Genomic DNA, 13,541 nt, shown 5'->3' with positions numbered 1-13,541 from the left:
ACGCAAACTCTTCATAGCTCACCTGACATGTACGCCAAATTTTGTGCACTTTCGCCCCTGGGGGTGCTGGTTATGGCAGAAATGATATTGCAGCTTCTGATTTGTCAAACTTGGCAAGCAAACTCTTTACAAGACCCTTATTGGGGCGCTTGCCATGGTGGACATCGCACGAAATTTGGCTCCTTTTTCTTAGACTGCCACCGCTACTGAGAACCAGAAGCCCAGATCCAGGCGGGCCTCAGGGCCTCTATAGCGCCCCCTAACTCGTTGTGATTTTGGCCTCCCGCATTAAGGTGCCTGGTTGCCATGTAGTTTGTAGTAGTGGCATGCCATTTGGTACGCATATGTATCTCACTAAGCCGGACAAAAATGTAATGCCAATGCATTAGCCACGCCCAACAGGAAGTGAGGTAATTTCACTTTTGTGCGAAATGCATGGCCACGAAGACGGCGCAACTCCTCCTAGACCGTTCATAGGACTGTCACCAAAATTGATACACATCATCTACAGACACGGCTGACAAAAGTGCCTAAATACGTTTCACGTAGAATAAACCGTTCAGAAGTTATACGTCAATCAATTTTCAATGCAAATTTTTACATGCTTAAAAATTCATAACAAATCTTCAAATTGCTCAAAACTGCTCATACTTCACACGCAAATCACTCATTGGGCATCTGACATGTTACCCAATTTCTGTGATGTTTCGCCACTGGGGGCGCTATTTTTGGGCAAAAAATCCAATCTTTCCTCAAATTTGGTCAACCTTCACGTCCACCCTCTTACTACCTCCCATGTCATGTACACCACATTTTGGGAATTTTCGTCCATGGGGGGCGCTGTTTTTGGCCAACGCAATTGCTCCAAAACGGGTTTTTGGTAAATAATTCCTTAATGCTTCTCCTTCACACCACTTCCTTGTGATAGTACGTTGCTGTTGTAGACACTTATTTTTCCAACACATAATCGCTCATGTGCAGCATAGCGCCACCTACTGACATGGGAAAAACCAAAAAATTTATTCTTCAAAAATCAATATCTCATCTTCTCTTTTCTCAATCTTGATCAAACTTGATACGCACACTCTTAACAGGTCACCTGATATTTGTGCCAAGTTTTGTGAACTTTTGCCACTGGGGGCGCTGTTTTCAGGCAACAATTTATATCTCGGCTTCTGATTGGTCAAACTTGATCAAACTTGACAAAACAACTCTTCATAGGTCCCGTGACATGTACACCAAATTTGGTGAACTCTGACCACTGGGGGCGCTCATTGCGCTGTATCACTTGCAGGATAGGTGTTTACAATCATGACGCACCAGGAGTATGCTGTTTTGGTTGCCTTAAACACACATGACTTGTGGGGAATGGGTGGGCAGTCGGGAGCAAGTGTTGTAGCGTTACATTCAAACTAATAGATGTCTAACAGAAGACAATCCTATGTAGCTATAGCTTGGTGACTGATGAGGTAAATGCATTAATTTGGTTGGGAAGCCATGGCATTAAATGTTCTGTCCATGACAACATCTCAGCGCACCGTGTACTCTGTGTCCAATTCTGTGCTTTGTCGCCATTGTGGGAGTCATGTCTCTTGCCGAAGAAGCTGTGGAAGGTCTTTCGCGGGCACGCATGCCCCCGCCCCCCTTGGCCACTGGCGCGAGGGCCCATCGAGGCCGCTTGCGGCTTTAATTTTAATTATTACTTATTAACAATACTTCTTGGGACCAGAAGAAAATTACAGAGGGTTTTTTAGCATATAGTTTCAAATGTGCATAAAATTAAAACCGTTGCCTATGAGCTTTAAGTCAGACACACCTTTTTTTCTTGCTTTTAATTCAGTCTGAGGTTGCTCCATGTTTTCATTTTTTTGTCAAGTTCACTTTTAATTGTAATTTTAGTTCTAGTGTTTTCTAACTGTGTATAATCAATTATCATTATCTCATTATCTCTAGCCGCTTTATCCTGTCCTACAGGGTCGCAGGCAAGCTGGAGCCTATCCCAGCTGACTACGGGCGAAAGGCGGGGTACACCCTGGACAAGTCGCCAGGTCATCACAGGGCTGACACATAGACACAGACAACCATTCACACTCACATTCACGCCTACGGTCAATTTAGAGTCACCAGTTAACCTAACCTGCATGTCTTTGGACTGTGGGGGAAACCGGAGCACCCAGAGGAAACCCACTTGGACACGGGGAGAACATGCAAACTCCACACAGAAAGGCCCTCGCCGGCCATGGGGCTCAAACCCGGAACCTTCTTGCTGTGAGGCGACAGCGCTAACCACTACACCACCGTGCCGCCCTGTGGAATAACTGTTAATTATAATTGAGAATTTAATGTAAATTTAATGCCAGCAGCACATTTAAAAAATGTTGGTACAGGAAAACAAAAAACTATGAATAAAATCATTACAGCAATGCTAAAAAAAAAATCACTTTAAAATCTACAGCACTGGTCTCTTCAGTTCCCAAACATTAACAGTGCTTTTCAAAGAAGAGGTGATGCAACACAGTGGGAAACATGCCCCCGTCCCAACTGTTTGTCACAAAAAGTTATGAATTTGTCACAAAAAAAGCATGCATGTTATATTCAATACATTTCATTTCTTATATTCACTAGATGGCAGAAAATGCATATTGCATGTCACAGCTGCATTACTGCAATCAACACATTTATACATCTTACTGACACAACTCTCATTTGTGTTTGACAATTAAACCATGTTTTTGTAGGCATAGCACAGGAAATAAAGTTTTAGGGATTTCTCAAATTTCTATGGCATGGTTAGGGGAGAGCAGGGAGACTTAGGACGGGGGAGACTTGGGAGAGTTTGTATTCCCATTAGGGTTGGGCGGTATCCAAATTTTGATACCTTTAAACTGTCTCTGTGTTTTCCCGGGGTATACGGTATTACCGAGAAAAAAATAATATTTTGTTTCGGCCTACTGTGTAACGTGCGCCTATGCCTCAAACGTACTATTTAAAAGCAGCATAGCGAATTGTGTGCACTGTGGTATGGATTAAGCAGCAAAGCGAATTTTGTGCATTGATGAATGGATTAAGAGATATTTCAAAGCATCACGCAACTCTTCCTTCATCTTGAAAATAGCATTCAACTGTCGTTTACACATGTCTGCGTTGAAACGCCATTTGCAGCACTATTTCACCTACTCCATCAAAAAAAAGTACACGATGAGCAGGATCATACCCTTTCAAGCATGGGAAATAAAAAAAAAGAAAAGAAAAAGAATCAACCAACACCCCGTTTAGACTGCACAATAAACCATATTCTTCAGCGCAAATGAGGCGAACCTAATTCAAATGCGTGATAACTGCACAAGGCAAAATCATATGGGCCCACGTCATGCCATGGCAGGGAAATTAATAATCAAATGGCCTTACCTTGCTTAAAACGTTGTCTTGATCACATAACTCCTTACAATTATTCCACTTAAATCCATACGGTTTAACACACCCAACAAAGATAGCAAGCGCATTGCTAATTCCCACCAGAAACCTAACAGTTTACGCTACGATGTTTTCTTCCGTTTCTTCAGTAGATGACATTTCAAACGTTTATTACCCACATCCCAAATGTCATACGTTATATTATTTTACCTTGTTGTTACTCATGTAACCTACTCAAAACACTCAGATTGGAGGTGTTCCCCTCTCGCGCCGTGACCGTCTTCTTACATACTTTACACACAGCTTCATCTGTGTTTGCTGGCTCTCCCTTTTCGTTTGGTTTGAAACCAAAATACTGCCACACTGCTGATGTTGTTGTTTTTTTGCCACTAACTCGTTATCTTGACTTGCCATCTTTCAACCGCGGTCTCAGTCTCTCGCGAAGCTTTCTGTCAGACTCCAAATGTCATGCAGGGTTGCCATGGTAACAACATAAACAACCCTGCACGCGATGAGAACTTCTTTAGGAAATTGATAGAATTAGTGAAAATACAATCACACAGTTATTTGGGATGATCTTCAATTTATTATTTTATATTATGACCTCATGTACTCCATATTTATTTAGATATTATATATATTTTTTTAAATGACGGTAATGAGACCGATACCGTTGGTACTTTTGGATACCTCGGGATACCTTCTTACCGTAATACCGCCCAACCCTAATTCCCATAAATTAATTTCAACCAGTCAGGTTTTATATTGCATCAAAAGTTGAAGTTAGATGTTGCTCCTTAGAGTAACTGACTTCCTTTGGAGCCACAAAGCTGGACACTGCAGTAAAGTTTGTGCAGTTCAGTATTTTTATCAACCAAAATTTTGTATTTTCTGCTTCACCTCCACCTCCATTCTATGGTGTAATGTACGCTGGTGACTTGGGAATTTGTTAGTAATTAAAGTATGTAGCTGAAAGTTATCATATATAGTATTATTTATTCAACTTAAATTCTGGGGAAAAACATTTCAGGATCTTTTTTTCAAAATGTCCAGATGGGGAGAGTTGGGATATTTCATCTTGTTACAGGTTTTTCTTGTGGTTTACAAATATAAAATTGTTTAAAATGTTTGTTAAGGGCTGCACGGTGGTGTAGTGGTTAGCGCTGTCGCCTCACAGCAAGAAGGTCCGGGTTTGATCCCCGTGGCCGGCGAGGGCCTTTCTGTGTGGAGTTTGCATGTTCTCCCCGTGTCCGCGTGGGTTTCCTCCGGGTGCTCCGGTTTCCCCCACAGTCCAAAGACATGCAGGTTAGGTTAACTGGTGACTCTAAATTGACCGTAGGTGTGAATGTGAGTGTGAATGGTTGTCTGTGTCTATGTGTCAGCCCTGTGATGACCTGGCGACTTGTCCAGGGTGTACCCCGCCTTTCGCCCGTAGTCAGCTGGGATAGGCTCCAGCTTGCCTGCGACCCTGTAGAACAGGATAAAGTGGCTTGAGATAATGAGATGAGATGTTTGTTAAAAATGTGGGCATGTCCCAGCATGAGGATTAATCTTATTTTATTCCTTCTTGAGAATGGATCTGTTTTGTGTCATCAGGTTTTGGGTAAACTCACATTTTTCTATCACTGTACCAGCATTGCGTGTTCATACAGTTAATATGTTACAGGTTTACAAGATAATAAATAAAAATTAAACATGTAGGATTAAGCTAGGTATTTTATTTTTGTTCCATGATGTGTCCCCGCTATGTCCCAAGTCTCCCAACATAATATCCCATACTGTCTCCCCTCAATGTCTCATATCTCCCTTCAAAAAATAATGACAGAAAAAATGAAGTCTGAAGATCAGAATATGTGACAAGCTGAGAAACTAATATTGACGTAAGAGGGGATGGTAAATATTCTCTAATGTGATATGAAAGTGATGCTATCTACAATGGTTGTCTGTGTCTATGTGTCAGCCCTGTGTGAGCTGGGTCACACATGGGTCACACATGGGTCTACTGCTCCTCCTACTCAAGCGAGTAGGATGCTTCTTTGCTTTGCTCCTGCTTTCTTAATCTTTATTTCTATACTTTACTTTCTCATTGACTTTCCACTATTTTATTCTTTTTTTAATTTTTTATCTTTATAAGCTTTTAATTTAATTTTAATTTAATTTCCACTTTTTTTTTTTTTTAAATGCCAGGAAGCAAAAAATCCTGCAGAAAATGCATGGAATTAGAACAGAGGATTTCTATTCTGGAATCAAAGATTAATGCTCTGCCAAAGACGGACGAATTAAAAGCGATATCTCAGGAAAGGAGTACAGAAACAGTGGCTGAGAATGCAGAGATTGCGCTCCGACAGACTGAGGACATTGCAGACCAAGTGGAAGAATTCATAACTCAACCTGTAAGTACTGAAAACTGGCAAATGATGGGTGCTAAGCCAAAAAACAAAAACAGAAGAGTAATTACTTCAACACCAGCTCGTTCTACAAATTACAATAGGATCTACAATCCTATGGAAAATCCACAGCCTATAAGGCTTCAGAACAAATTTGAATGCCTCAGGGATGTGGAAGAGGATTTGTCAAGCGGACAAACACATAGTAAAAAGAGATCACACCAAGATCGAAGAGCTGTGAGAAGAGGCAAAAAGCAGCTCGTAACACCACCTGATCCCACAACCCTTGTTCTTGGTGATTCCACTGTAAGACAATTAAAAGGTTATGAGATGATTATTTGTTGTCTTCCAAATGCATCCATCTCTGACACCAAAGACAGCATTTTGAAACTCATGTCCGAGCATAAAACTATTAAACGTATCGTTGTGCATGTGGGAGCAAATGATGTTTTCAGAGAACAGCTGTTTGTCCAAGATGATTTCAGAAAACTTTTTTCTGAGCTCTATAAGACTGGAATTCAATCTTTTATCAGTGGCCCACTCCCAGCGAGAGGAAGTTTTGCTTTTTCTCGACTCTTCAGTCTTAACACCTGGCTTGGAAAAACTTGTTCTTCATTTGGTATGAATTTCATAGACAATTTTAACCTTTTTTGGAATCGCAAAGAATTTTACAAGCCAAATAGCACTGAACTCAGCTGGATTGGAGCCAAAGTCTTAGCAGACCACTACAAACTTGCAATCTTTTCTCAGCCAGCACCGAGGAAAACAGTTGATAAGATGTCGCAGACTGACATAGTTACAAAGCCTAAACAATCATCTTTGCAAGTCGTCATCAAGGACACACAAACATCTGACTTGCAGGCCTCCCAACATTCAAGGACAGACGACTCCACTTCTCCTCGGATGGATTTCCCAAATAGCATGAAAAAACTGCTCCCAATGGCTACACTTTCCTTTTCCAGCCCAAATCTGTCGCGACAAGCAGTGTATCGAGTACATCAAAATTGTGTTCGTCCAGGACTTTCAGCTGGCTACAAATCTTTTTCACCATCCAAAAGATACATGTCATCTCCAGTCCTTTCACCCTCAAACCAAATGGAACATTTAGAAAGTCTTGTTTGATGTAGTCTGGGTCCCTGCAAATGGATGTAATGTTGAAAAAAAGTTGGGACCCGATGTTGACACTATTCCTGTGTTGATAAGAAACAGAAAACATAGAGCACATTTAACCCTGGGGGTGAACCAATCTAATCTCCTTCCTGTTTTAAAACAGCATCAAAGTGCACAACCAAATATAGCTTCTAGAATTTCTGTAAAGCTAGCTCTTCTGAACATTAGATCACTTTTAAACAAGTCATTTTTAATTAATGATCTTATTTGTAAACACAATCTTGATTTTTTGCTTCTAACTGAAACCTGGCTGGATCAAGCAAATAGTGCTACCACCCTTATCGAAGCAGCTCCCCCAAATTTTAATTTTTTGAATGTTACCCGGCAAGGGAAAGGTAGAGGGATCGCAAATATATTCAAAGTCTCTTTTCAATGTAAACAATACTCACTTGGTGATTTTACGTCCTTTGAACACTTATGTGCACTTGTTACATGCTCTCCTAACATATTATTATTAACTATTTATAGGCCTCCGAGACATTCAGCCAAAGTCTTTCTTGAAGAGTTTGGTGAACTGTTGTCAGTCATTTGCTTAGAGTTTGATTGTCTTATTATATCTGGGGATTTTAACTTGCATGTAGATAATACTGATAACATTTATGCCAAAGAACTATTTGCAATTATTGATAACTTTAACCTGGTACAACATGTACAGGGACCGACCCACTCTCGTGGTCATACTCTTGACCTCGTCATCACAAAGGGTCTTACTGTTTCTTATACTGTTGTTGACCTGGCATTATCTGATCATTTCTGTGTTTTCTTTGAAGTTTCTATGTCTCCTCACATTCAGAATAGCTCAACGACTATAGGTAGGAGAGTCATAAACGACAACACGTGTTCTTTTTGAGCAAGCTCTCTTACAGAACTCAACCAAAATGTCAGACTCTGTAGATGATTTACTGGAATTGTTTAATTTAAATATGACCCAAATTATGGATGATATTGCTCCATTCAAAATAAAAAGAGTCAATGATAAGCAGAAAGCACCATGGAAGCAGTACCCGGCTGTTAAACTGCTAAAGAGAGAATGTAGAAAGACTGAAAGAAAATGGCGCAAATCTAAACTTCACATCCATTATCAAATCCATAAAGAGATGCTTTGTAATTATAATTATGAAATTCGTAAAGCAAGACAGTCTTTCTTCTCCAACATCATCAGCAGGAATATGAACAATGCCCGTGTGCTATTTTCAACAGTAGAGAAGCTAACTAATCCCCCACCACAATTAGCACCTGAACTTCTCTCAGTAAATAAATGCAATGAGTTTGCATCTTTTTTCAAAGGTAAAATTGATAAAATAAGGCAGAATATTTCTCATAATATATCTCAGTTGCAAAAAATTGAAAAACTGCAATCACCAATGACACAGATAGATAACTTTAACACAATGTCAGAATTTTGTTTAATTGATTATGAGACTCTTGAAAAAACTGTACAAAATCTCAGTTCCTCAACATCTGAACTGGACATTCTGCCCACCAACTTTTTTAAGTCTGTTCTTCATCTTATAATTACAGATGTGCTTCAAATTATAAATACATCCTTGGAGACTGGCGTTGTTCCTGTGTCCCTAAAAAAAGCTGTTGTAAAGCCCCTTCTTAAAAAAAATAATCTGGATCCTTCAGCGTTAAATAACTACAGGCCAATATCAAATCTACCATTCATCGGGAAAATCCTGGAAAAAATTGTCTTCAATCAATTAACTGCCTTCTTGATATCAAACAGCTGTTTTGATAATTTTCAGTCAGGATTTCGTGCCAATCATAGCACTGAAACAGCGTTGATTAAAGTTATAAATGACATACGTCTTAATACTGATGCAGGCAAAACATCGGTCCTGGTATTACTGGACCTCAGTGCAGCTTTTGATACTGTTGATCACAGCATACTGCTATATCGACTTGAACACTGGGTTAGATTGACTGGTAAAGTTATCAATTGGTTAAAATCATACTTAAAAGATAGAAGCTTCTTTGTTACCCTGGGAAATTGTTCCTCAACGTCAATGCCCTTGACCTGTGGTGTCCCCCAGGGGTCGATTCTTGGACCATTACTTTTCAACCTTTATATGCTCCCACTTGGGCAAATTATCAATAAAAATTCAATTTTGTATCACTGCTATGCAGATGATACCCAAATTTATTTTGCTCTATCACCAAATGACTATGCCCCCCTTGAATGTCTCTACCAGTGCATCGATCAAATCAATAGCTGGATGTCACAAAATTTTCTTCAGTTGAACACAGATAAGACAGAAGTAATTCTATTTGGAAAAAAAGATGAAAGACTCAGGATTACCACTATTCTTGACACAAAAGGGATTAAAACTAAAGAAATGGTTAAAAATCTTGGTGTTTTCATTGACAGCGAGCTAAACTTTGACAGTCACATGAAAGCAATCACTAAAACGGCATTTTTTCACCTAAAAAACATTTCCAAACTAAGAGGACTTATGTCAAAAAATGATCTGGAAAAACTAATAAATGCCTTCATCTCTAGTAGGGTTGATTACTGCAATGGCCTTTTCACAGGCCTGCCAAAAAAGACCATCAAACGACTTCAGCTGGTTCAAAATGCAGCGGCGAGGGTTCTCACACGAACAAAAAGAACAGAGCACATTACTCCAATTCTAAGGTCCCTTCACTGGCTTCCGGTAAGCCACAGAATTGACTTTAAAGCATTGCTGCTGGTGTATAAATCTCTAAATGGTACAGGGCCCAATTACCTCTCTGATATGTTGCAGCGGCCTAACCCAATCAGATCTACCAGATCGCAACAGAAAAATTTACTATTAAAACCAGTTGTTAAAACAAAGTGTGGTGAAGCAGCTTTTAGCTACTATGCAGTACATCCATGGAACCAACTGCCAGAGGACATTAAAAATGCTCCTGCTGTTGGCAGCTTCAAATCTAGGTTAAAGACCAAGCTGTTTTCAGATGCTTTCTGTTAAATAATTAATATTTTTACATTTTTTATAATCTTTACTTTCTCTGCATGTTTTAAATTTACTTTAATTTTATTCTATTTTATTCCGCTGGTTTCTTTTTCTTTTTCTCCTTTTTTTCTTTTTGGCATTTTATTATTTTAGTTCTACTGTTGTTTAATTCTTATTATTTTCTTTTAATTCTTTTAATTAATTGTTTTAGATTAAAAATTAAAATTATTTTATGTAACTTTATTTCTCTATTGTTTACTGTTTTTGTTTTTGCTTCTGTAAAGCACATTGAACTGCCATTGTGTATGAAATGTGCTATATAAATAAACTTTCCTTGCCTTGCCTTGCCTTACAAAAGCTGAACACTTGCTCACATCCTCTCCCTTACTACCCCCTGTCACCGTACACAGCTACTCTGTATGATCTAGGTCATGAAAATTTTTTTGCATGGTTTCAGACCACAGCAACACTGTTGGCTGTGCATTTTTTGTCGTTGATGAAATATCTGTAATCCAGCAGTGACACTGAGGTCATTCAGCACTACAAGCATGTTAGAGTCACAACAGTGCTGATAATAAACTACAGTCTCAGTCATACTGTTGATGCACCTTAACATTTAAATGTCTAATGGTGATGATACACGAGGCAACTTTTTGGGCAATGTTGCCAGCAACGGGCAACCAGGTGAGACACAGGGCAACTAATTAGGGCAACAGACAATTTGCAACAACCAATCAGATAAGAGCAGATCTATTGCCAGGGACACAGACACTGCGAAGATGGACACAAACATTTGCATCTGTCTCGTTTGCCTTGGCTTCAGCCTTTATTTCGCTCAAGTTAGTATCACTTCTGGAACAAAACTGAAGAGATACTCTGGTCAAAAGATAATCCGCCATTATTTTATCATTTGTAAGTAAAAATAACCACATTATTCTGTTAATAATAAACACTGTTTAAATCTCTTTGAAAATGCTATGAGCCTCAATCACATATGCTATAACTAATAACTGACACATACATCACAAAAGCATTATCGTTTAATTCTCATCTCGGCAAAAGGACATGGGCCAGGAGATGCTGCTGAGGAGGAAAAGCGAGTGACAGAGCTACTGAAAGGCTTTATTTCTTTTTTAGATCCTGAAGATTGTACTGTTTCGCCCTCGGGTTCCACAAGTAGTCATGATGTGAATTACATCAGACGATAAGTTAGATAATCTCTATTACAACTTAAACCCCCCCCCCAAAAAAAATGAGCTGCCTATCACTTTTAACTTAACGCAAGAGAGCTAATGTTATCCTTACATAGCTAGCAATAACTTTCAGCTAACTATGTAAGCAAAAAACACCGCTAGTTAGCGAAATCCCATTCGATCTGTATGGAGCGGTGGTTAGCTAACGGCAGTTTACACTTAGCTGAAAAAAAAATCGATCTTAATTACAACCTGAGCACATAGAAATAGATGTCTGTTGGTTTTCTAAGCATTTGTTGAGGTAAATTCACCACTTTCGGTTGACACAGAACAGCTTATTGGCATAAAAAGATATGTCGTCTCTCTTTTTCTTCGCTCCACTGCTGGAGATGCCACCATCTTTGTTGAAAATTTCAGAAACCGTCAGGTGGTCATGTGATTCGCTGCTAGCACTCTGATTGGATGATCTTAAAAAGATTTTGACATCGAGGAAACATACATCCAAAATCAACACAAATTCTTGCAGGAAAACAAAACAATTTGCAATCTCAATCTCTGGATTTCAGTTCACGGTCAGTTGATGAACGGTCTCCAGTTGGATTTGTGAATTTGGTCCATTTGAGCTCCTTCTACAGCGCATTGTCCTGATACTGTCACACACAGCCATATACAGGATGGGATGGAGGCACATGTTCACACAGGCTAATGCCTTTGATACAGTGTGTCCATTACGCACATAACAATTACGACGACCTGCGTCCTTCAGTTTAAAGTGCCATATTTGCAGAATGTGATAGGGGACAAAAGACACAGTGTACAGGATGCAGACTAAACTCACAATCAGAGCCACTTTTTTCTTCTCCAATGAGGTGATATTTTCATTTTTAAAAACCACCCATATTACACCAAAATAGGATGCAAAAGTAACTACAAATGGGACCAAGCAGCCTAGAACAGCAACAAACACCCTGTAGACATACTTGTATAATTTACCTTCTGAGTTTGCAAATAAGGAACATCTTTCCTTATTGACACCTGAATAATAGAGGATTGGAGATAAAATGCTTGCCACAAAGATCCAGACGAACAAACTGGCGATCTTGGCATGCTTTGGGCGAACGTGATTGCGAGTGAAGAAGGGATGAACGATGGCCAGATATCTATTAACACTGATGCACATGATGAAGTAAATGCTAACATAGAGGTTGCAGGTGAAGAGGAAGCGCTCTAATTTGCAGAGACCTTGACCAAATCCCCATATCCGTCCTTTTGAATAGTAGACAATCAGAAGGGGGAGAGTGAGGGCATAAAAGATGTCGCTGATGATCAGGTTGCAGGAGAACACCACTCCCGTGTGCCAGTTCTTCCTCTCCTTAGTCACAAGCAGCCACAGTGCCAGTATGTTCCCCACCAGCGCCACACACATCTCCGCAGCGTAGATGGGAGGTAACAGGTCCTTTGAAAATGTACCATTACAGCTGTCCCTGCCACTGCTGTTCATGTTCGCTTCCATTTTATGGTGTCTCCTGCAACAATAGAAATATAGAAATGTAGCTATCCATGTGGTATCAGCTGACAATCAGAAATGTTCCAGTTACTTCAAATGATATGCCGAGAAAATCTGCAAACAAGTAATGGACTTTATATATTCTGAAAATACTGAAATCATAACACAAAGCCGGACCTGAACAAGCCCAAGCATTATGGTCAGCGTGATTAAATGACCCTCTGAATGGTTTAGCCTCTAAATGGTGCACTCTCAGAAAATAAATTTCATTATTGTACCTTTAGGAATACAACAGCTTGTCCCTCTGGCAATATCCTCTAAGGTACCCTTTAAATACTGCTTTTGGTCCTAAAAAGGTACACATACGGTAGTTACCTTGAGGTCCAATAACAAGCCTTGGGGGTACATTAGTGTAGATTGTACCTTGGGAGACAGAAATGGACTCTTACTGTACCCTTATTTCTAACAGTGTGACTGCACAGGAATTCACACGAACCACAACTCAAAAATTCAACATAAAGCAATTGGTGATTAAGAGCAATTGACGAATCAGCTGTGTGGATGCAAGCTCCGCCCTCTAACCCTTTATTTTATGTTCACACAACATGACCACTATATCACTCAAATTTTGTGATATAGTCTTATATTGTAATTCTATATTTATGTATAAATTCAACACAAATGTTTTGCCTTCTTTTTTTGATAATTTTTTCTTAAGTGTCAGAACAAGGCACAAATACAATACCAGGCTGGCCTTGAGGTCAAGTTATTCTCTGCCTCCAGCTCGTACTAATTTTGGTAAATTTAATATTTGATTTAAAGGAGGGGGCGGCACGGTGGTGTAGTGGTTAGCGCTGTCGCCTCACAGCAAGAAGGTCCGGGTTCGAGCCCCGGGGCCGGCGAGGGCCTTTCTGTGCGGAGTTTGCATGTT

At 39.7% G+C, this 13,541-nt stretch overlaps 1 protein-coding gene across 1 annotated transcript in view; it reads right to left on the bottom strand.

The window, feature by feature from the left end:
* Positions 1–10,691: 10,691 nt before the first annotated feature.
* ppan (peter pan homolog) overlaps positions 10,692–13,541 on the bottom strand; it is a 67,874-nt gene continuing 65,024 nt past the window's right edge. Inside the window, exon 15 of the mRNA XM_060942237.1 lies at positions 10,692–12,629. Coding sequence (XP_060798220.1) covers positions 11,666–12,629 — 964 coding nt within the window. The 3' untranslated portion in view covers positions 10,692–11,665. The remainder of the gene's footprint in view (positions 12,630–13,541) is intronic.

This window comes from Neoarius graeffei, chromosome 16 (genome assembly GCF_027579695.1).
Source record: "Neoarius graeffei isolate fNeoGra1 chromosome 16, fNeoGra1.pri, whole genome shotgun sequence".
NCBI lineage: Eukaryota > Metazoa > Chordata > Actinopteri > Siluriformes > Ariidae > Neoarius > Neoarius graeffei.
The sequence above is the reverse complement of the archived record's forward strand: the minus strand, read 5'-3'. Positions and strand labels throughout refer to the sequence as shown.